Source organism: Scardinius erythrophthalmus, assembly GCF_964197995.2.
Source record: "Scardinius erythrophthalmus genome assembly, chromosome: 5".
Lineage (NCBI taxonomy): Eukaryota > Metazoa > Chordata > Actinopteri > Cypriniformes > Leuciscidae > Scardinius > Scardinius erythrophthalmus.
Genome location: NC_138225.1, coordinates 30,961,293 through 30,984,347, shown reverse-complemented (window position 1 = coordinate 30,984,347; position 23,055 = coordinate 30,961,293). Strand labels below are relative to the sequence as shown.

Below are 23,055 nucleotides of genomic sequence, written 5' to 3'. Positions count from 1 at the left end.
TGTAACACAGCGCCTACCCGTAGGGAGGACTTAGAATACACATATGACCCGAGAGCAGGCTGCATATGGAAAACTCAGAGGTATCCAGCCCGCAGGGTGGAATGTTTCAACCTCGAGATGACAAGAGGTCTTGCCAACGGAAAACTCGTGCTTGGTGGAGACTTACCGTGGAAATACACATGTGGGGGTTGCCGAAGCAGTGAACCATGCACATGGAAGCACCTAGCCAATCAGGGCTGACCGACCGGGCATGCGCTCTGGTGACGGCATCGACAGTGCAGGATGAACTCAGGGTCTAAGAGAACTCATCTGAGTGAAATAGCGCATGTATCCAGTCCGTGGAGTGGAATGGCGCAGCAAGTGATGACACTGAGCAGGTCCTACTTACTGGCCCACGGAAGCGAGTACATGAGAGGACACTGGCTCTACCCGGAGATTATAGAATCTCGCAAAAGTGTTGGGTGTCACCCAGCCTGCAGCTCTACAGATGTCTGTTAGCAAGGTGACATGCACCAAAGCCCAGGAGGAACCTGGTCGACCCAGCGTCTAGTAAGCCAAGACAATGGCGTCCACTATCCAGTGAGACGACCTTTGCTTGGAGAGAGCCTTTACCTTCAGCTTCTCACCACAACAGACAAAGAGCTGGTCTGAGGTCCTGAAACACTGCGTTCTGTCTACGTAAGCATGGAGGGCTCGTACTGGACAGAGCAGTGCCAAGGCTGGGTCTGCCCCCTCCGAGGGCAGCGCTTGCAGGTTCACCACCTGATCCCTGAAGGGAGTGGTGGGAAGCTTGGGCACGTATCCAGGCCGGGGTCTCAAGATCACGTGAGAGTTGGCCGGCCAGAATTCTAGGCATGCTTCGTCAACCGAAAATACCTGTAGGTCCCCTATCCTCTTGATGGAGGCCAAAGCGACCAGGAGCACTGTCTTCATAGACAGGAACTTAAGCTCCACTGATCGCAATGGCTCAAAGGGAGCTCTCTGCAGGGCTTAGTCTGGATTTAGTCTGCTCGCCCCCCTCATGACCAGGTCATGCTGTCCCACCATTTTTGACTACATGAGGTCATGGTGCGCAGAGATGGCAGTCACGTAAACCTTCAGGGTGGAAGAAGACAGCCTTCGCTTCAACCCTTCTTGGAGGAAGGAGAGCACGGACCCGATCTGGCATTTTCTGGGGCCTTCTCGACGAAAAGAACACCAGGTGACGAAGAGGTTCCATTTCAACGCATAGGCGTGTCTCGTAGACAAGGCCCTAGCGGAAGTGATGGCAGCCACCACCTGAAATCAGGGAGGACGAGGAGCAGGTACTTCTGGTTGCGCCTCATTGCCCCACCCGGACTTGGTTCTCTGAACTGGTGCTCTTCGCGACAGCCCCTCCCTGGCCAATCACTCTGAGGAAGAACCTCCTTTCTCAGAGACGGTAGGAACGGCACCCACGTCCCGATCTGTGGAACCTGCATGTGTGGGTTCTAGATGGGACATGGGTTCCAGAGGGTGCCCCATCTCTGAGAAAGGAGGTTCTTCCTCAGAGGGATTGGCCAGGGAGGGGCTGTCGCAAGGAGCACCAGTTCGGAGAACCAAGTCTGGGTGGGCCAATGAGGCGCAACCAGAAGGACCTGCTCCTCATCCTCCTTGATCTTGCACAGGACCTGTGCAATAAGGCTCACCGGGGGAAATACATACTTGCGGAGGCCCCACGGTCAGCTGTGCACTAGTGCATCCGAGCCGAGGGTCCTCTCAGTCAGGGAATAAAACCAGCGGCAGTGAGAAGTGTCTGGGGAGGCAAACAGATCTACCTGTGCGTTGCCGAACTGTTCTCAAATCAGCTGAACCGTCTGGGGATGGAGTCTCCATTCCCCGGGATGTGGCCGAAATCATGAGAGCTCGTCGGCTGCACGATTCAGCTCTCCCAGAATGTAAATGGCTCGAAGCGACCTCAGATGCTTCTGACTCCATAAGAGGAGATGGCGGGCGAGTTGCGACATATGGCGGGAGCGCAGACCACCTTGTCGGTTGATGTAAGCTACTGTCGCCGTGCTGTCTGAACGGACTAGTACGTGTTGGTCCTTGAGCAACGTTCACAAACCGTGCAGAGCCAAACGTAATGCCAACAACTTGAGGCAATTGACATGCCAAAGGCGTTGGGGTCCTGTTCAGGAGCCCGCAGCATGCCCATTGCACATGGCACCCCAGCCCTTTGGCAGAGGCATCTGTTGGGACAACATCATGCCTGGAAACTCGTTCTAAGGGCATTCTGGCCCGTAGAAAGGAGAGGTTCGACCACGGGGTGAAGGTCTGACGGCAGGCCAGAGTAACTGGTACTAGGACCATGCCCTGTTGCCATGCCCATCTCGGGACTCGATCGCGAAGCCAGTGCTGAAGCGGTCTAATATGAAGCAGTATGAGCGGCGTGGCTGCCGCTGCGGATGCCATATCCCCCAGGAGCCTCTGAAATAACTTCAGTGGAACCGCACTCTTGCCCTCAAATTGACTTTCAGCAGTGACTGTGGCGCTCGCTCGTAAGCTGCGCGTACATGGCGACCGAGACGATTTCCATACAGAAAAAAGAGAGTGAGCTAGAATCAGCCAGTCGTCGAGATAGTTCAGGATGCAAACCCCATGTTGCCGAAGAGGCACAAGGAGGCAGTACAGCCGAGTCTTCATCTCCAGATGACTCAAGCCCACCTTGTGATGCGGCAATAGACACAACGTCATCTGCCGCGATGGGCGGCGAATTAAATGCTGGGCCCACCACAAGACCTCATCCGGAAACCTCACAGGTTGCAATGTGGAAGAGGGGGATGTGGCCCGAGGATAATTTGTCGGGTAGTTCCACACCGTCAGCCTCAGATCACCCTGGCCACCAGCCAAAGTATCCCCTCTCGTGGAGAGAATAGATTGGGGTGTGGAAGAGGGGACTCTACCTCTAAGGAGGTCTTTGAGTCTCAATCGCATCATTGTGATGGTCATGTTCCCGCAATGAGAACATGACGCATCCATGAATGCTGCCTGAGCGTGATTTAAGCCCAAACGCACCAGGCAGCATTCGTGCCCATCAGCACAATTAATCTGTCTACCACACCCAGAAATACACGGGCGAGACATCTTTAAAAAGACGTGCCGCATGCAGCTCTTTTAGAGAGGATAAAACTCAACAGCAGTGCTGAAGCACCCAGGGAGAAAACACACACTGTTGGCAGATCACTGCACAGACCAGCAGCAGGAATGAGATCTCGCTGGAACACGCCAATCACACCAACACCGCTGAAGAGTCGCTCGTCTCGTATCTAGAACTCGTAGACAGTTTGCAGTGGAGAGAAGTGAAGAAACACTCGGCTCCAAAGCAAAAAATAATGCGAGATTGCTGCGCTGCTCCTTTTATACCCACGCGGTGGGGCGGAGATGTGCTATGCAAATTCCGCCGACCCATGGCATTGTTCTGCCATTGGCTCGTTTTGTAAGAACTCGAAGGTGATAGGCTTCTAAGCGAAACCCCCATTCGTCAGTCACTGACGTAACTCAGAGTGACTGAACGAAAGGAAACTGTTCAGTCACAATGCCAATTAGCAGGTTATGCCAGAAAGCAAATTCTACATGGGTGGCTCGGGATTTCTAATGCGTTTTTAGAGTAGCGGTTTAGTATATGACTTTCTTTCTTCAGCCGAAGAAACATTAAGTAAATAATTTGAGGAAAACATTCCAGGATCATTTATTTTTATTTAAATTAGTTAACATGTTATTTTTGCATAAATGCATCTGTTTGTGTGTGTATCCTGGATGCCTCAATCTTGTGAAAGCTAAAATATTAATTATCAGAAATAGTTGTTTTGGACTGTTTTTACAGTGTGAAGGGCACTTGACGTAATCTTTGCACATTCCTCTTTTAAACAATGGTGTGGTTCTTGCTGCCTACATCAAGCATGATCTTTCCAACGTGCATAAGTCACATGAGAAGTTGTGGACTCATGGAAGCACATTGCAGAGCAGGACCAAAGTGAATAATTGTGTTTAAAGGGGGGGTGAAACCATGGCTAACAATCAGATTCAGCCATACATTTATGATCCAGAATCAGATCCCGAGGCTGAAATTTAACACGAGCAGCAGCAGCAACGACTACAGCAGGACGTCTCTATGTGGTGTGTACTGGAACTGTATATATTTGCTTAGCGGTTTTTGTAAATGACTAATTTCCATTTTATGTCGTCGTATTTTATGTCGTACACACTTCTTTGGTGACACTGTTTATTTCTTTAAGTCCTGTGACTGCAGCACAGCCGATGACTTCCCTAAAGCCGAGCACAGCGCTTTGATGGGCGTACTGCTTTCGCTCTCTCGCTCTGGTCTACAGGTGTGCCCGCGCCCTTCCGGGAGAAGTGCACTTAGGACCCGTATAAGGAAATTCCGCTGCATCTGACGTCACACACGCCCATATTTGAAAAAAAACTTTCCGAAACTTGTGACAAACTGGAAGGAGTATTTTTGGCACAGAAATACTCCATAAAACGTACAACTTAATTTTTGAAACTTTGTCCATGTTTAGCATGGGAATCCAACTCTTTAACAGTGTAAAAATCTCAGTATGCATGAAATAGCATTTCACCCACCCTTTAAGTATATAAATTTTTATTATTTTATTATTATTTTCAGAAAATGACAGATCATTACCCTTATTTGTTGTCTAGGATTGTGTGGATTACTTTGAAGCTGCCTAAATATGGATTTTGGACCATCAAAACTGGACTACGTTGAGCACAGTTTCTCTTCAGCTGAAGAAAGAATTGTATCTACATCTTTGATGGACCAGAGTAAATAATCAAGAAATTTTAATTTGTGGGTGAACTAATCCTTTAACGCTTGTGAATTTGGCAGATGCGTTTATCCAAAGAGGCTTGCATTGCATTCAATGTTATTGCTTGCCCTGGCTGTTGCTAGAGCCATTCTCTATTGTTTGAGCTACAGGAAGGTTCATGTTTTGTTCTACAACATTAATTGAGTTACATACATTCTCAAATGCTTTAAAAAACGTTTGCTAAAAGTTGTCTGGCAACCACAATATGGGCAGTTGTAGTACAACTTCTGCATTAAAACAACAAAATGCTTTTAAAATTCATGTGTGAGCTTCTATATTCTGTGTAACCAAACACATTTTGTTATCTGAAAACTGCTATTTTAAAAACCCACTGTAAATTCCAGAAGGAACCCATGGCTTGAAATTGCTCATCCCCTTTCAGGTTTTAGGACTATGGTCCACAAAACCACAGAAAAATTGTGGTGGACAGTGATTGTCTCTAAAATCTGTGAGTATAATTCTGTTTAATGCACTTCCAGGGAAATGCACATGCTGCTTTATATGAATACATTGGTCCGATGGATAAGTATTAGAGTGACATGGATCCATTAAGCACAGCAACCTTTACCACACAGAATACATGAGCATGCATTTGATATTTTTATTGTTTATCCTGGGAAACATGAGGACAGATTTCACTTACCAAGAATTTGAGGAGAAGCCTCATGTTCTTGTATGATCACATGTCTAGCCCCAGGAGGAATGAGAAACATCTTTAGGTAACCTTTGCAATGGTGAAAAAAAGGCAAAGGAAGAGACAGCAGAAGCAATTAGTTAGCTAAGAAGTTCTACTATGGTTTAATCTTTGCAGAGGTGGGCATCTCATCACTAAGGCATTTCTACAGTAGTACATCACTAAAGCTTTCAGATTTGAACAGTCAGACTATTGCAACTGTCCATCTAGCAGGGTCATGAGAAGCCTATAAGGGAAAAATATCAAGACGTGACAGAGGGTTCCACTTCCATTCATTTCATACATTCATCCATGTGAATGTATGACATATCCTTCAGAAGCTCAAAAAACAATGTCAGGCGAAACAAAACTGAAAACCATGAACAATTGTTATGTAAGGCTAATTAAGAAGGATGCTGAATGGCAGAGCCTTGAGTCAGTTTGCAATACATCACACAAAAACACAAAAACACTAATGTTGCCTTCTCTACGAATGCCCATTCCTCTGCAAAGCATGATACCACTCACCCATCACATTTCTAGAATCCTCCGTTTCATTCAGATATATATTCCGAGCTCCTTTCGGCAGCAAGAAGGCTCCTCTTGTTTTCCCTTCAGAATCAGAAGGATTTGTTACGTCATTTACATGCTAAATGCCTCTAAACCATAGCTAGACTTTGAACCAGTCTCTAGCAGCATGATGCCTGTCTGAGACACCGGTGTGATGTAACAAGTTGGCTAGGAGTCTAATCATTGCAATGAAGGATCAAGTCACTTAAGGCAGTGTCTGTTGGGAGGATTTATCATCAGTTAATGTGGACAGGAAGACATCTGCAAGGAAAGATGGGGCTGCTGGGTAATCCTAATAGAGTTCAGGTGAGGTTAGAGTGCAGGCCTAAAAGGAGCAGGAATAAAATAGGGTTGAGGAAGGAGAAAGAGAGATTAAAGAAAATGGACAGAAATAATGGTTGGTGTGTTATGATGGTGGGGGAGGGATGCTGTACACTACAGTATGTATGAGTGGGGATGAGAGAGAGCATATTCATATTAAGTGGAAAGATCAACAAACTACTAATAATGTATTCGAGCAAGCCAACACCACAAGCATCGAGGCGATGGTAATAAAGAACCAGCTGCGATGGGCGGGTCATGTAGTCCGTTTGGAGGACTCTAGGATTCCCAAGCAGATCATGTACTCGGAACTGGAGGCTGGAAAGCGCACACAGGGAGGTCAGATGAAACAATACAAGGACACTCTACATTACAGCCTTAAACAGTGTTTCATCAAAGCCAACAACAGGGAGCAACAAGCTCGGGACAGGAAATTATGGAGGAGCACTATCCATCGTGGCATTAAAATATTTGAAGAGCAACGGAGAAACAAAAGAGAAGAAAAGAGGGCAGCTCGTAAAGCTAGGCAAAGCGCTGCTGTCATGACACCTGCTGTAGCTGATCTGAGCAACAACTGCCCTCACTGCCACAAGATATGCCGATCTCAGATTGGACTTGTCAATCATCTGAGAATACACAACTAATGCAAGCAGACATCATACTCGACTAACGAGGGATTGCAAACGTCGAAACAATGATAGTAATCTTAGATTCACTTGATTTCATGATCTCCATATTATATTTATCCTATTTTGAAATGAGAAATATGGACATTTTTTTTAAGCTCTTCAAGACCTTTATTTAAAGAGACAGTTCACCCAAAATAAAAATAATGTCATCATTCACTGTCGTTCCAAATCTTTATGGAACACAAAATATGAAATTTTCAAGAATGTTGGGGTCCAAACAACTCACTGCCCACTGACTTACAAAACAAACAAACAAAAAACATTGGACACATTTTTCAAAATATCTTCTTTTTGTTCTACAGAAAAAGAAACACAAGCATACAAGTTTGGAATGACATGAGGGAAAATGATTTAAATTTTGGGGTGAACTATGCCTCTAATGTAAGAGTAGTATTCAGTGGACATTTAAGTCAAGCTGAGTTTGCACAACAAAACAATTTTATGCCAATCTTTTAAGGAAGATTCTGAGTTAAATTAATCTCAAGCTTATCTGTGGAATGCTTTCATAGAATTGTTTTTTGTGTTTCAAAAGCTGACAAACCCAAGTTAAAATGGTCAAATGTAAAATTTCACATGATATCTGCTCAGGACTATCAGCAGAGGATGTATTTGTCCACAAAATGCTGTTTAAATGGAACGTCACTCAGGAATTATGTTGATAATGTAGAACAAAAGTTTTACACCTTAAGAGGATGATTTAAACAGATTGATTTTCTGAATAATTCCAGTGCTTCAAGAAATTATGACCTTCACATTTCTGTTTCTAAACTATTCATTAAATTTGCCCCATGGACATCCATTGTAAGTGCATTATTTTAAACAGGTTTTTCTTTGGGTTTTATAAACAAAGCCATGGGATTTGTTTTCATTGAAGTTATTTTCTGTGGTAATCGACAGCATTATTCAGATGCAGTTGATAGAGTTTAATTTATATCATCCTCGGAACATTCATTTAAAGCTACTAACTACAGTCAATGCAGAGGACAGCAGTACAGCAGGAAAGAGAAGTGTAGGATTAGACAATATAAGATACTTGCAGGTTGTGTTTTCCAAAACAGGAATTTCTTTTTGGGATCTCTTGCTTAACTTTTTTCCTGTTAAAAAAAGTAATCAGTTGAAAATAAAACAAGATGGAGTTAGATGGAGAAAGGTAAAAAATGCTGATTTAGTTCATGCAGACAATGTGTTAAAATTAGTAATGATAATAATTAAGTACAATATAAGGAATTTGTGATATTAAGTGTCACAAATTGTGCACAATCACCCATATGACGCATATTTTATGAAACCATCATGCTGTAAAAAATCATGCAAATTCTGGATAGAACCAGAATAAAAGATTAATTCATTGACACAAGTAAATACAGCACTTGTGACACCATGCTAATTAAAGTTAAGGAATTGCATCTGCATTCATAACAAAAACTGAGGCACATCTTAAAGAAATCATGCCAGAAACATCGCCTCAGTGCCACATGCCACGTCTTACAGATGCAACAAAGGCAACATAAACATGCATGAATCCATTTTCTTAGACACATTTGTCCTGCCATCTGGACAAGGACTGTGCTTCATTTTGCATTAGCATGAGTGTTTTACCGTCATTTTATAGACCTTTAGGCCAAATGCCAAAATGAAGCTTTAAAGGATCTGTTGCGATTGTATGTGTCTATGTAATAGTAAAATTAGGCAGCTTCTGAAATTACTGCAATGAAACATTGTGCCAGACCCACATGGTCCGTGCCAATGCCTGTTTCCAAAGAAGATTTATACTTGTCCTAAGAATGTGATTTGCATATTTATGCTAAAATTAATTTAAATTAAGCAATCATCACGTAATTTTTGATTCAGAGCAGCCACAGCTCTAAATTACAGTAAGTAGCAAAGTCCCGCACACTGTATTCAAATTAGCTAAATGTACTTGCAGTGCTTGACAGCCCTTTCCTGCTATTTTAAAGATGTCAGCCCCTTGCCCTTTGTGCATTTGAGTTCCTCTCTAATCATGAAGTTAAACAAATAGGATTAATAGAGGAAAATAGGTATTTTAATACATTCTCCATTTGGTTATTTTCTTATGTGCTATTAATTCAACTACATGTACAGCATCAGCTAATTTGAAAAGGAAAAAATAAGGATAAAATAACAGAAAGAATCTTAGGATATCAAAATAATCTAATAATAAAAGCCACCAGTGGCCCAAAACACTGTTTTTTTTTTTTGTTTTTTTTTTTTTTTTAATAACCGGAGAGATGTTTCATATCCTCATTAACTGTTCAGTGACAAAAATAAACATACAAAATAAGCCTATTTTTTAGATGTGAATCTATTCCATTTATATTTTCCATATAGCATTTATATTTTCCACATAGCAAATTAAATTTTCCACATAGCAAATTAAATTTGTTATTCTTTTTATTACAATATTTGCAAATTATAACATCTTGAAAATAGTAGGATAGACAACATATCAAAGTGAGTATCACAAGTGTGCCTGTAGGTTTTATTTGGTCATCTAAATGCAAAGCCAACTTATAACTCTTTGGACCCTTGCTGGGAAGGAAATTTCAAGGCTGGACTCTGGTACTTTAATTGAATACCTCTGCACTACAGTTACTAGCCATAGTGACAATGTGCCAAAACATAATATAATTAATACTATCGCAGTGGGGGAATCTATTTATAAATTAGTTCTGGTGTGAGCCTCACTAGGCTGCACAACTGGAAAACACCATTAAAAAGTAAAGTGATATTTGCTTAAGGAAACCAATTAGATGACTACCATGCTTTCTTCCCTGTTGTTGGCTGAATGACAATGACACCCCTCCCCCCAAAACTGATGGCTTTTCTGTGATGGACTGCTCAAATAAAAGCTTCCGCTGTCCATCTATTGGGATTCCCTGGATACAAAATGTTCTGCTTTTTAATATGTTTTCAATTCATATTGAATTCACTGCCAATGGCACTTGGCTCTATTTGTCACCAGATGATCTGAAAGGAGTGAGACTTGCAACAAAACCAGGATCCTCTCCTGTGTGTCTTGGGAAAATTATACACAGTTTGTATGCAAAGTAAACCGTTGAGTTGGAGTGGTAATGTAAGTCCTGAGGGAAGCTCTGTGAGAGTTCATATAATTTCAATAAATGTTGTAAATATTGTTTCACTGTGTTTACAGATGAGGGGAGCACCTCCTGCATCAAGCAGCCCAGTGGTCCTGAATGTCAATGTTCTTGGCTTGCTATTTGACATGCATTTACGGTCTAATTTATGTTGTATTTTTTCCTGTTGTATATCATTAGTCTTCCCCTTTTTATTCACATGAGTGTGATGTTTTTCACTGCGATACCAGTGTGGGATTTCTGTGGTTTGTGTGTGTGTGTGTGTGTGTGTGTGTGTGTGTGTGTGTGTGTGTGTGTGTGTGTGTGTGTGTGTGTGTGTGTGTGTGTGTGTGTGTGTGTGTGTGTGTGTGTGTGTGTGTGTGTGTGTGTGTGTGTGTGTGTGTGTGTGTGTGTGTGTGTGTGTGTGTGTGTGTGTGTGTGTGTGTGTGTGTGTGTGTGTGTGTGTGTGTGTGTGTGTGTGTGTGTGTGTGTGTGTGTGTGTGTGTGTGTGTGTGTGTGTGTGTGTGTGTGTGTGTGTGTGTGTGTGTGTGTGTGTGTGTGTGTGTGTGTGTGTGTGTGTGTGTGTGTGAGAGAGATATGAGGTGTCTGTAATTTACTGCATCCATCTAATGAAAAACTACATTTCATGTAATGTGTCTAATTAGCATTGAGAATATTGATTTAAACAGATAGTTATCCCCTGATACCTATAAAACATAATGAAAATTCAGACAGCACACACTGAGAACATGTCTACACCTGGTAGTAATCTCCCCCTGTCGATCTGATCACCAGTGGTCAGAAGAGACAGGTCAATGTTTACACTTGGTGGTAATGTCTTACATCTCTCACTTGTGATGGAGAAGAGAGTCTCTGATAATCAGTCTACATGTCACTTACTATATTATTGTGTTATTATTATGCTGATAAAGCAAAAATCCAAAATATATACATTTTAATATAAATATAAATATAAAGTTTTGACAAGTTAGTAAGTGATCCTACACTCTTAGGGCCCTATTTTAATTATCTAATCGCAGGGTTTAAAGCGCAGGGCACAAGTTCCCTTAGAGCGTGTCCGAATCCACTTTTTTTGCTAGTTTAACGACGGAAAAAATTGTCGGCACGCCAGGTGCATGGTCTAAAAGGGTTGTCCCTATTCTCTTAACGAGTAATGGGTGTGTTTTGGGATTTACGTGCATTTAACCAATCAGAGTCTCATCTCCCACTCCCTTTAAATGCCAGTTGCACTCGCGCCATGGCGGATTTACATTACGGAATTTGATAGTGGAAAGACCGAACACGTCTCCAGAGCGCAAACGGAACTGCTTGTGCGCAAGGTAAAAGTGCGCAAGCAGACCATCTACGGGACAAGCCGGATTCCACCATATCTTTATGTACACAATAATAATCTTTTACATTGTAATCCTTTTATTTTAAATATTTGGCATGTTTGTGTGCTGCTGTGCATCCCTGTGTGTTTAATAAGCAGAGTGTACGCGCTTTGTGGACCCGCCTATAGGCATAAATTACTAATGTGCTCTTTAAATAAAAAAAAAAAAATAAAAAAAAAATTGCAGTCTATTTCTGTTGCCTCAAAATAGCAACGTGCCAACAATGCGCCAGAACACATCTCGTTCTCAGACCAGCACGGCCATGGGCGCAAATGCATTTGCTATTCAAACAACGCGGTGCAGGATGTGAAAATGATAACTGCGTCGGACAGAAACTAGCAAAAAACACTTTCGTCATGCTTGGCTGCATTGCACCGGGTGTAAGATAGGGCCCTTAAACCACAAATACAATGTAGTCAAATGCCTTTTCGCCTTGAATGTGATTTGAACAATCAGGTCATTACACTTATATTGTTAATAAAAAGCCTTAATAATAGAGATAAACTGAGTCTGAGATTTTATTGGATGAATTAGGACCAATGAAAAGACATTTTCCAACAAATGTCCCATCATTTTTTTAAACTCACGAACGTGCTGACTGCATGTTCAGTTTGCACTGCAAACATGTGCTTTACTTGCATAAATATTTCCAGATCTCAGTATATAAACGTCCGAACGTGCCATCTCAGTAATCATTACGAACAATGTCAGTAAAGATTATGGCAACTTTTACCTTTTGTAAAAAGATCTGGAAACATTACCTCAAGTAATGCTAATCCCGTCCAAATGCGAATGTCTGTAATTGCTGATGTTGTATTATCCTAATGCTTCTCCTTGTGTGTTTTTTGACCTACCTGAGCTACCGTTTGCACACCAATCTTCAGCATGCTTTCATTTAATTTAATTTCAATATGGATAGTATCCGACTAAGAAATAAAATTTTCAAATTAATAAATAGAGCCAAATCAAAAATTTTTTTTATATCAGTGTCAGTTAAGAGTAAGATGCTTGTCTACATTTTGCTACTCACTTATGTGGGTTCATTATAAACAGCCACTTCTATAAACTCGTGAAGTTCACATAAATAGAGGTTTTTATGATAAATTAAAATTATATTAACAAATAATAAATTAAAATACATATACGTCATGATGCACGCAAGCACAGCAGATGACCTTCTATAACGCCCACATCTAGAAAACACACACTCCCACCTCTGTACTAAACACGGACATGTTAGTCCTGTCCGAATCAGTACATGAAATCACAGACGTCGTGTGATACTTTTTTTTTTTTTAACTCAAACGTCATTTAGAAAACTAGTCCCACCCATATAGGGCTATATTCAGACATTTAACCTTCTACCGCATGGTGTTGCCATGTGGCAACATATTCTTTGTGTTCATTTCCTTGCCACTGTCTCTTTAAGAAAACATTCTCATGTTTTTTGTTGGAATGAGAAGACCTTAGTTTAGCCAATGATGTGCTTTGGTTAAGTCACATGACATGCAGTTTTTTTCTCTGGCACGATTTTTTACAGACTGCGGTCTCTTGTCGGTAGTTGCTGAAAGCAAAGTAAAACGTCAGTAACAAACAAGGACCAGCCCATATCACATACACAAAAAAACAGAAACATCATGTGGCGAGCAGGACGAGGCCGAGGGCTGTGAGAGAGCGGCACGAGGCCGGTGGCGTGATTACTGATGAGCGACACCTGCGCGACGCACCGGTCTCGTATCTCTCACGGAGGAGCGGTAGCATAAAGGAGGAGCGACGACAGTGAAGATCGAGAGAACAACAGGCCTTTTTGTTTTATGTGATTTTTTGTTCCTGTTTTGTGTGGCCAGCAGTCGTCCGTGAGGGGCTGCTGGCTTATACTTTCGTTTTTGTATTGGTTTATTTATTTATTAAAATATTTGAATGTTCGCCGGTTCCCGTCTCCTTCTTCCCATAACAACGAACCTCTCTCACAGCCCTCGGCCTCGTCCTGCCCGACTGTCAGCTAGAAAGCGTGTTCTGCGCCTTAGTGTAAATGAGACAACTGTATATTTCTGCAGATATATTGATCTATAATCATCATTCAAAAAGGGAAACCGACGTTGCAGGCTGCAGATACACAAACCATAAACAAAGCAGTGCGTCCTTACCGTTTTGAATATCAATCCTGCTAAACACTTTCTTTATACATCTGGTAATCTCCCGCCCCTTCCGTAAAACCCCGCTGGACCTCAAAGTTGAAAAACCGTCAATGCAAGTGAATGGGAGAAAATAATTATTTTCTGGTCCCGTTTGAATTGTGCCATGAATGTGAACATATGTTGTCTGTGAATTTTTTATATAACTTTTCATGTTACGAGTTTGACAGTATATGGTATGATTCTTCAGCTAGCAGTTGTGGAAAAGACATAACGAGAAAGACTACATGTCGCCTATGTAACGTCACCCCATAAAGTTGACTTACCCGTGGTTTTCACCAACTTCAACGATTTTGTCCTCTCCCTGAAAGAAGGCGGTGAAGTGCACCAAAGACACAGCCATGTTTAGCGGGATCCGTGAGCTAGTCCGTGTGCTAGTGGTGTTGACGTTTCAAACGCGTCGAGAGTTGTAGTCCACAAAGTGCTCTCACACAAAGTCTAACCGTATCAAACTTCTACCTGCTAAATTGTATCATTCTTTACACGAAAAGTTATATAAAAAATTCACAGACAACATATGTTCACATTCATGGCACAATTCAAACGGGACCAGAAAATAATTATTTTCTCCCATTCACTTGCATTGACGGTTTTTCAACTTTGAGGTCCAGCGGGGTTTGCGGAAGGGGCGGGACTTACCAGCTCTATTCCACTCCGCTCATGTTAATATTTAAATATTCGCCAAGGAACACTCAGGTGAAGATGACGTAACATTAGAACAGCCTTCTATCTGTACCGTTTTGACTTCTTTGCACGCTGTTTTGCTATTATTCTCGTGCACTGACTCATTCACTAAGCTGAACAGCCAATCAGAGTTCCCTCCTTTACCGACGCCGATTCAACATGTCGAATCGGCCAAAAAAAAGCAGACGAAGACCCATTTCTGCCCACGGTGCAGAACACACTGAGAAAATTTAGTCGACCGACGCACAAAAACTGCCTGACAGCCGTCTGTCGGCTTTGTGTGTCCGTAACTTAATGGACATTTGAGCATGGTCATTTATGTATATGTGCAAAGAACAAGGAAAGTACATATGCCCTTTACTTTTGAATGCATTCAAATAAATTTCTTAAACAGCTTGTTCATTCTATGGTGTCAGAGGAAGAGTGTCAAGAGTAAAAATGTGAATACAGAATAAGAATTTCAGCTGGTGACACTGTGAAATGTGACAGACCCTAATACAAAAAGGCAAGTGAACTCCTGAAGTGTCCTCAAACTAGAGGACTGGAAATATAAACTTAATGACAGGGTTGAAGTCCAGAATAAAGGACTGCCCGATTTAAGTTAAATACTGTAAGTCATTGACCAAGGAAAGAGAAAAGTATCTTACCAGCTTTCTTGGGCACACGGGTGAAGGTTCCTTTCACAGTTCGGCAGTGGGAGTTGTCACCCCCACACACACCACACTTATCCTCCACCTTGTTGGAGCCAATTTCCCTGTCACAGCCCACTTTCTGAAGGAGAGGAAGAGAGATATGGGGGGATATGCGAGACACACTAAGAAAAAAGGCTATCAGAAACACTTAAAAGTTTTCATTTAGGATATGTCTATATCTAATATCATGAAACTATAGACCTAATGTGCCAGAGAAACAAGCAAGCAGCCATCATTAGAACATTTTGTTTGAACTTCCGGTCTTGCGCTAGCTCTGTATACAGTACAACTCTGTATAACACTTGGTCCTTTTCAGAAGTCTGAGCATGGTTCGCATGATTTTTGGTCTCGTATGTGAACACTCAAAATGATCTCAGACCCCTTTAAAGCAAACCGAACCGAGACCATCTCAGGAGGTGGTCTGAGTATGGTTCGCTAAAAATATCCATTGTGAACACAAATCAGTCCGAGCTCACTTGATTTTTCAATTTGTGAATTCCAATGTTTGGTCATCAGATGCCTCCGTACAAATAGGCTGTTCATCATGGCTGTTTCTTCTGGCAGATCTCTACAAATTATTCAAGTACACTTGTTTATTGTCATTTTAACCGCTTCCAAGCTGTGTAAGAGAGATGCAGCTGATTGCTTTGCCAGGTGAAGTATTTTGATATACAGTTTTACAAGCGCACACAATTAAAGCGTATGCACAGAAAGTCCTCACAGCGCGTGTACAAAACTAAATTCTCTTTAGTATCTTATTGCATTTAAAGTGTCAAAAGCACACAAAGTTCACATAAACAGTTAGTTTTGTTTTAATGAATGAAAACATCTGGGAAATAAATTGCATGTAGTATTGCAACAAACATTTGTGCAAAATAAACAACTTGCTTTACAAAATAATAATAATAATAATCTTTACAAACAAATATCCAGAGGGTTGTTCCATAAAAGACGCTTAGAAAAGCGGGGATTAAACTCCAAAACCGGACTTGAATGAGCCTAACAAATGAGTTGGGGCTAAAGTGGTTCCATAAAAGGTAATTGAAGCTCACGCAATCTCACTAATTTGATCCAGGTTTATCTAGTCTAGATAATTGCGTGTGCACGCGTTTCTTAAGCAGCCCTAGAGGTCGATCGTGGATCAAATCGATCCACCATCAAACAGCGTACATATTTTGTGCTGTTTTATGCGTTTGTGACATGTTTTTTTTCCCCCTCAGTTCAAAACTTACATTTTACAGTTATATTCTCCATCTGTAAATGTTCGAAAGCCATGCAAATGTATCCATTTTGCTGCTAATTTTCATATTGAACGAGCGCTGCTGCGCGCATGCGCGCCAAATAGGAGCGCAATAATTCTTAAAATCGGAAAATTCGGAAAATTAATATGCGATATTTTATAACACTAGAAATATCTTCTAATTATAATAATTTATCTTTAGGATGTTGGATAAGTTGCACTGAACTTCAAGCAAACAGAAGTACTTCAGTGAAGTAGCCTATAATTTAGGGAAGTTTATTTTAAGAAACTAAATGCCTATATAAATATACAAAATATAGTTTTGGGTATGCTACTTAATAAAGATGATGTATACTTATTTAGAATGCTGAGAATTACAGCTTTTAATGCAATTTTTTTTGGAAAGCAAGAATCCCCAGTTTTAAATGAGTAGATTTAGTTTCTAAAGTACATTACGGAGAGGATAACATTAAATTAAGAGCAAATGTATACATTTTGAAAAGATATGTGCAACTCTAAAATCAAAGAATATTCCATAAAATAAAGGAATATATATTATTAACTACATTTTTATATAACACTCCCTCCCTTTTATTTCTAGTAATTTGTTCTTTTATTTATTTACTTATTTAATATTGCATATTTGATATTCAAATAATATTACTTGAATAACTATTAGGAATTATGTGTCATTATAAGAGTTTGATATAAATATGTTAATGTTACATTTTTATTACTATTTATTTATTGTTTTTTGTCTTATCCCCCTTAAATCATATGTAAAAGTGTCTATGAACTTTTTGGTTATTGTTCTATTCATGTGTGTTTTTAGGCTATGTGTTGGTGGGTATTATCACAAAAGAAAAAAAGTAGAAGGAAAAATAAGGAATATTTATTGGGGGAAAATATGATGTCTTTAAAGGAACTGTAAATTTGTATAATTGTGTTAAATGTGTTTGAATTGAAAGACATAATAAAGTACACATATATATATATATATATATATATATATATATATATATATATATATATATATATATATATATATATATATATATATATATATATATATACACTAAAATATTTGTTATTTGGACATTAGATGTGCCTTATTTAGAATTTTAAACCTGTGTGTATATTTTTATGATAGCAATAACTGTAAAGGGACTATTGTAATGGGGTAAATCAAATGTAGGCTAATATACTGTCAATTACTAAGCTCAGATTCATCTTACCAGTTAAAATTTAAAATTTAAAATTTGCTTTTGTAATTATTTATTTTTAATTTTGTGATTTTAACTTATGCTTTACAAAGCTTTTTTTAGATTGTGTTCTAATGTTCTTCTAATCATAAACATGTACTACAGCTGCCAAACAAAACCAGAGAGAAATGTATTCATAAATCTTTAAAACAATCTAATTAAATCTTGGGCACAAAACATTCAGCCAGTAAAAAAAGAAAACCTGTAGTATATATATATACAGTGCTATGCATAAGTTTAGGCACCTATGCTAAAGTTGACTAAAAAGAGGAATAAAAAATCATCTTTTGGAAATTGAACTTAATGCCTTAATTTAAAAAAATAGGAAAAATCCAACCTTTAAGAACACCAATTTTCTTTGTGAATGAATAATGTATCGTAAATAAATAAATGTTCTTCCTTAAAATACAGGGTGCTCTCAATGCAAATCAAACTAGCTATTAGGCTAACTGAAGTAAAACCATGCCAATCTCAAGGTATGGTGAAGGCTATGTGATGATGTGGGGCTATTTTAATTCCAAAGGCCAAGGGAACTTTATCAGGATGCATAGTATCCTAAAAAATAAAAAAACTTAAAAATAAAAATCTGCCTGCCTCTATGGGAATTTAACATAGGGGTGTCCAAACTTATGCACCCTGTATTTTAAGGAAGAACATTTATTTATTTACGATACATTATTCATTCACAAAGAAAATTGGTGTTCTTAAAGGTTGGATTTTTCCTCATTTTTTAAATTAAGGCATTAAGTTCAATTTCCAAAAGATGATTTTTTATTCCTCTTTTTAGTCAACTTTAGCATGGGTGCCTAAACTTATGCATAGCACTGTATATATATATATATATATATATATATTGTATTTAGGCCTATCTATCTATCTATATATATATATATATATATATAGGTCTATATTGACTAATTTATCATTGTAGCCTTATTTAAGTTGATTTTCTGTATACTGTGTATTTATTTTTGGACTAATAGTGGTCAATAAAGTCCAATAATGGTATGAGAGAGTGTCAGTGGTAATATCATTGTGTTCCTATTGGTCAGTGTTAGAGGATCTGTGTAACAACTGAGGCTTAGCCTGACAGTTAGCCTGCCCTGGACCAGGCTAGTTTCCCAGCATAAGTTGCCGGGGTAACTGAGTTTGAACTTTTTTAAGTTTGATTTATGAAACCGAATCTTCCAAAAATAAGCCTGACTAACCGAAATAAGCCTGGCTTATACTCTAATCTTGGTTTATGGAACAGCCCCCTGGTGTTAGTGAGGCACATACAATGTAAGTAAAAGGGATTCAATTTTGAAGTAGAGATAAAACGGCATAAAAATTTCATAACACAATTATGGTGACACAAATTATCACAATTATCAATATTATCACAGTTTTGATCAAATGAGATGTAAATGTTCCAAAAGAACTGGTAAACGCACTGAAAACCTTTCAACAGGTTTTGCATTTGAAAATCAACAAACAACAAATCAAATTAGCTGCTCTATGCACATTTTTAAGCAAGATTCTGTTTTCTGCAGCATATCCTTGCTTTTAAAGGGATAGTTCACTTCAAAATTAAAGCTCTGTCATCATTTACTCACTCTCAAGTTGTTTCAAATCTGGATGAATTATTTTCTTCTGCTGAACACAAAGGAAGATATTTTGAAGAATGTCGGTAACCAGACAGTTGATGTACCCCATTGACTTCTACAGTACTATGGAAGTTAATGGGGTCCATCAACTGTTTGGTTACACATATTTATCAAAATATCTTCTTTTGTGCTCAGCACAAGAAAGAAATTCACACAGGTTTGAAACAATTTAAGGGAGAGTAAATGATAGAATTATAATTTTGAATTGAACTATTCCTTTAATGACCCTTGTCAATAGCAACGCATTATAACAGTGCACATCCATGTCTCTTGTATGACAGAGGACACACTCTCTCTATTCATTCTAATGCAACTTGCCATCATGCTTATCAGTGTTTTCAGAGGACTTTAGTATTAATACTAATATAATGTTGTAGTGGTCATCTTGTCTGGGCGATTGTTTTGTACACTGCACAAAACGGATTTATAAATGGGTAAGATTTGAAAACTGAATTATTGATTCTATAGATAATAATTATAGAATTATTTCTGTAGCAAAAAAATAAAATAAATGGTGAATTAAGTGTACAATGTACAATTATCGCTTAATTGTCACCATTAGTCTTGTTTGAAGTTGTTAGTTCTTCTTAACTCAAAGCCACTTGCTGCAAACTTTTCTTCACGGACGCTTTGCATTTATTACAAGTGAGATAAAATATTTCAACTCAAAACAATATTTTGTGTCCAATTTCCAGAAATTGTTTTGGTTTTGAGTTCAAAGTTAACTTGCCTTGCTTCAAAGCTTAATGCAAAAAAGAAGTGCTGCATGGGGTGTATAAAATATCGTTGCTCTTTGGTTGTGGGATAGTATATCTCTGAAGACAAGAATTCCATGGCACTCGAATGTTAGTGAAAAAAGTTAAAAAGCCTTTATTTCATTCCTGGCTTACTTAAAAAATTGGTGAGAAGTACACCTACGCGTTGCGGTTACATGCCTTCATCAGGGTGTTAACTTGCCTTGCGTTTGCTATACTACAGTGGGTGGTGGTCACGATTTAAAGTGTTTCCTCCTTTTGCAGTGACTTTCTTTTTGCATGTTCTGCAGTCAGGGTGACCATCCTCGATTAAGTTTCCCTCAGGACTTTTGTAAAAGCCAAAATATGACCACACCTCAGATTTGGTCCTCTTAGAGGGCTGAAAATCTCCCAAACGCTGTCACTGCCTTCCACCATGTCTTCTCATACAAAAAAACAACGTTGCATGTGCGTCAGACTGCTGCTGGCTGGTCATGATTAACTGGACAGTTTTTAAAATCGCGATGATCAAACACGGTTTTAATGATAATTAAATTTTAAACTATAATACTAACCATCAAGACCTTTTATCGTGGTTTATCGTGAAACCGGAAATCGCTATTTTGAAAAACCATAGGGTCAGCCATCAAACACTGAACTGGACTAGATCCAAAAAGCAACAGTATACAAAGAGGTCTGAGACCACATTCCTACTTAAGTGGACCAAAAAAGGATCAGAGTCCTCTTTCAGGGACATGGACAAAGTGAATGTAAAGAGAACTGGGTCCTTTTTCACTTGGTTCACCTCTTGGTCCACTTAAAGGAGTCTGAGTTTGGTTCTTTTAAAGAGGACTCAAGTGTGAAAACACCCTATGGCATCGTTGTCGAAGAGTATATTTGCTAGTGAAGTGTTTTTACTTATTGTAGAGTTAACAAAAGTTATCATGGGCTTTGTAAAATTTGAAGTAGGGCTGGAACGACGCGTCGACATAATCGATTACGTTGATTGCGTAAATTATTAACTAGCAGCCTAACTATTTTCGTGAAATGCGTCGATTCGTCGCACTATTTATATTCCCCAATGATGCCGGCTACCGGGTATGGAGATTTACTGACATTGACAAATATGAGACACTACAGCCGTTTGTTGAACAGCCGTCTGTTGAACAAAACTTTTAAAAAGGTGCTAGATATCTGCAAATAAATCCTAAAGCCTCTGTACACTAGCTGACACACTATCAATCACTTGCTCCCATAAGCTAATCACTATTCATTGTCCATCTACAAAAATCAATTTACTTCTATCAACCCCATCTGGAGAGATTCATTCTTCAAACAACATTCATTGTTAAGTGGCACTCATCCTATACACACTGCACTGTGATCAGAGCCAACTCACAAATTTACAGGAAAAAAAAAAAAAAAAAAAAAAAAAAAAAAAAAGTACAGATTTGTCTTAAAATTAAGACTCATTTTACCTATTCAGAAGTGTGCAATAATTTTCTAACTGGCCTTATTCACATGTCTGTGAGTACAGTGAGTAAGATGTCTACTTTAATATCAGACTAGATAAAGTCCATCTACCCTGCATGCTGGTGTTGTGCGGCACAATTATGATTAAGGCAATACATCAAACGGCAAGATACCACAAACATTGACACTAGCATTGATATCTTAATCAATTTTAAAAAGAAAAAAGTCAAAGCTGGAAGTAAGAAAATACAAATTCTGTGCTGGTGGGAGAAAATGACAAGCCAATGGACCATAGACAATAGATTTTTAACTCTTTCCCCGCCAGAATAAAAAAAAAAAAAATGTATTGCCAGCCAGCACCAGCATTTTTGATAATTTTCACATTACTTTCATGGCCTCAGAATATTTTGTTGTACAAATATCGGAACATGCAATGTATCAAAAGAAAGAACAGACCCTCTGCTTTTAAACAAAAACAACAACAAAAACATTTTATTCTATCTTCATGCATTCTTTTTTATCAACACTTAAATATGGGTAAGTTTCATAAAAAAAAAAAGCAACATTAACGGTGCAGTATGTAAGAATGACTAGTGGTCGAAATAGGTACTGCAGTCGAATTAAAAATATCAGTGATCGTCCTTTCTCTGCAACCTGCTTCTCAGACTGGACAGCGCTCACATGGGTTGCCAGTTTGAGCACACGCAACAGGAACAAGCGCAATGGACAATGAAAATAGGCAAATTGGCAACGTGCAGTATCACAGGCCAAAACAATAACAAACAGTCCAGCCTGGAAACGCACATTTCAAAGTAAAATAACTGGCTGTAGAAGTGTTTTTCATGCTAAGTGAGTATGTGAACTTAGCATGTTTCCTCAATATATGATAACAAATTATGGTATTTTTAGAGTGAAAAAGTTTTCTCCAAAAAACATACAGCACCTTTAAGTAAAACGCTGAGAAAATCACATTTTTGTCAAAGACTACTGTCACAGGTTGTTTTGGGGTCATGTTTCATGTCAGTCATGTTTCACACTTGCCATGTGTTCTGTGTTGTCATGTTGTCATTGGTTCATTGTTTCATTGTGCACAGGTGTGTCTTGTTCAGTAATTGGACTTTTGTGTATTTAAGCCCTCATGTTTGCCATGTGTCCTTGTCAAGTATTGTTTCCCTGTGACCACTGTTGGTGAGCACCATGTCCATGTCCATGTCCATGTCCATGTCCATGTCCATGTCCATGTCCATGTCCATGTCCATGTCCATGTCCATGTCCATGTCCATGTCCATGTCCATGTCCATGTCCATGTCCATGTCCATCTCTTGAGTTTCATGCCACACCATACCTTTGTTTTATGTTTGATCTTGCTTTTGAAGTGTATTAATAAACTGCATTTGGGTTCTACAACTTGCCTCCAGTGGATCTACTGTTACAACTACATCCAGATCGGATTCAAAACGATGATCAAAGCATAGATGCCACCCCCCAAAACTTGTATAGTCCTGTAGGGTCAACATTTCATTCGGTAATGTTAGGC

The 23,055-nt window shown here is 39.4% G+C and overlaps 1 protein-coding gene across 1 annotated transcript in view; it reads right to left on the bottom strand.

Moving 5' to 3' along the window:
- adamts3 (ADAM metallopeptidase with thrombospondin type 1 motif, 3) overlaps positions 1–23,055 on the bottom strand; it is a 133,040-nt gene that overhangs the window by 25,478 nt on the left and 84,507 nt on the right. Inside the window, exons 15-16 of the mRNA XM_081366561.1 lie at positions 15,119–15,242; positions 5,494–5,574 (exon numbers count right to left, since the gene is read on the bottom strand). Of these exons, the coding sequence (XP_081222687.1) occupies positions 5,494–5,574; positions 15,119–15,242 (205 nt within the window). The remainder of the gene's footprint in view (positions 1–5,493; positions 5,575–15,118; positions 15,243–23,055) is intronic.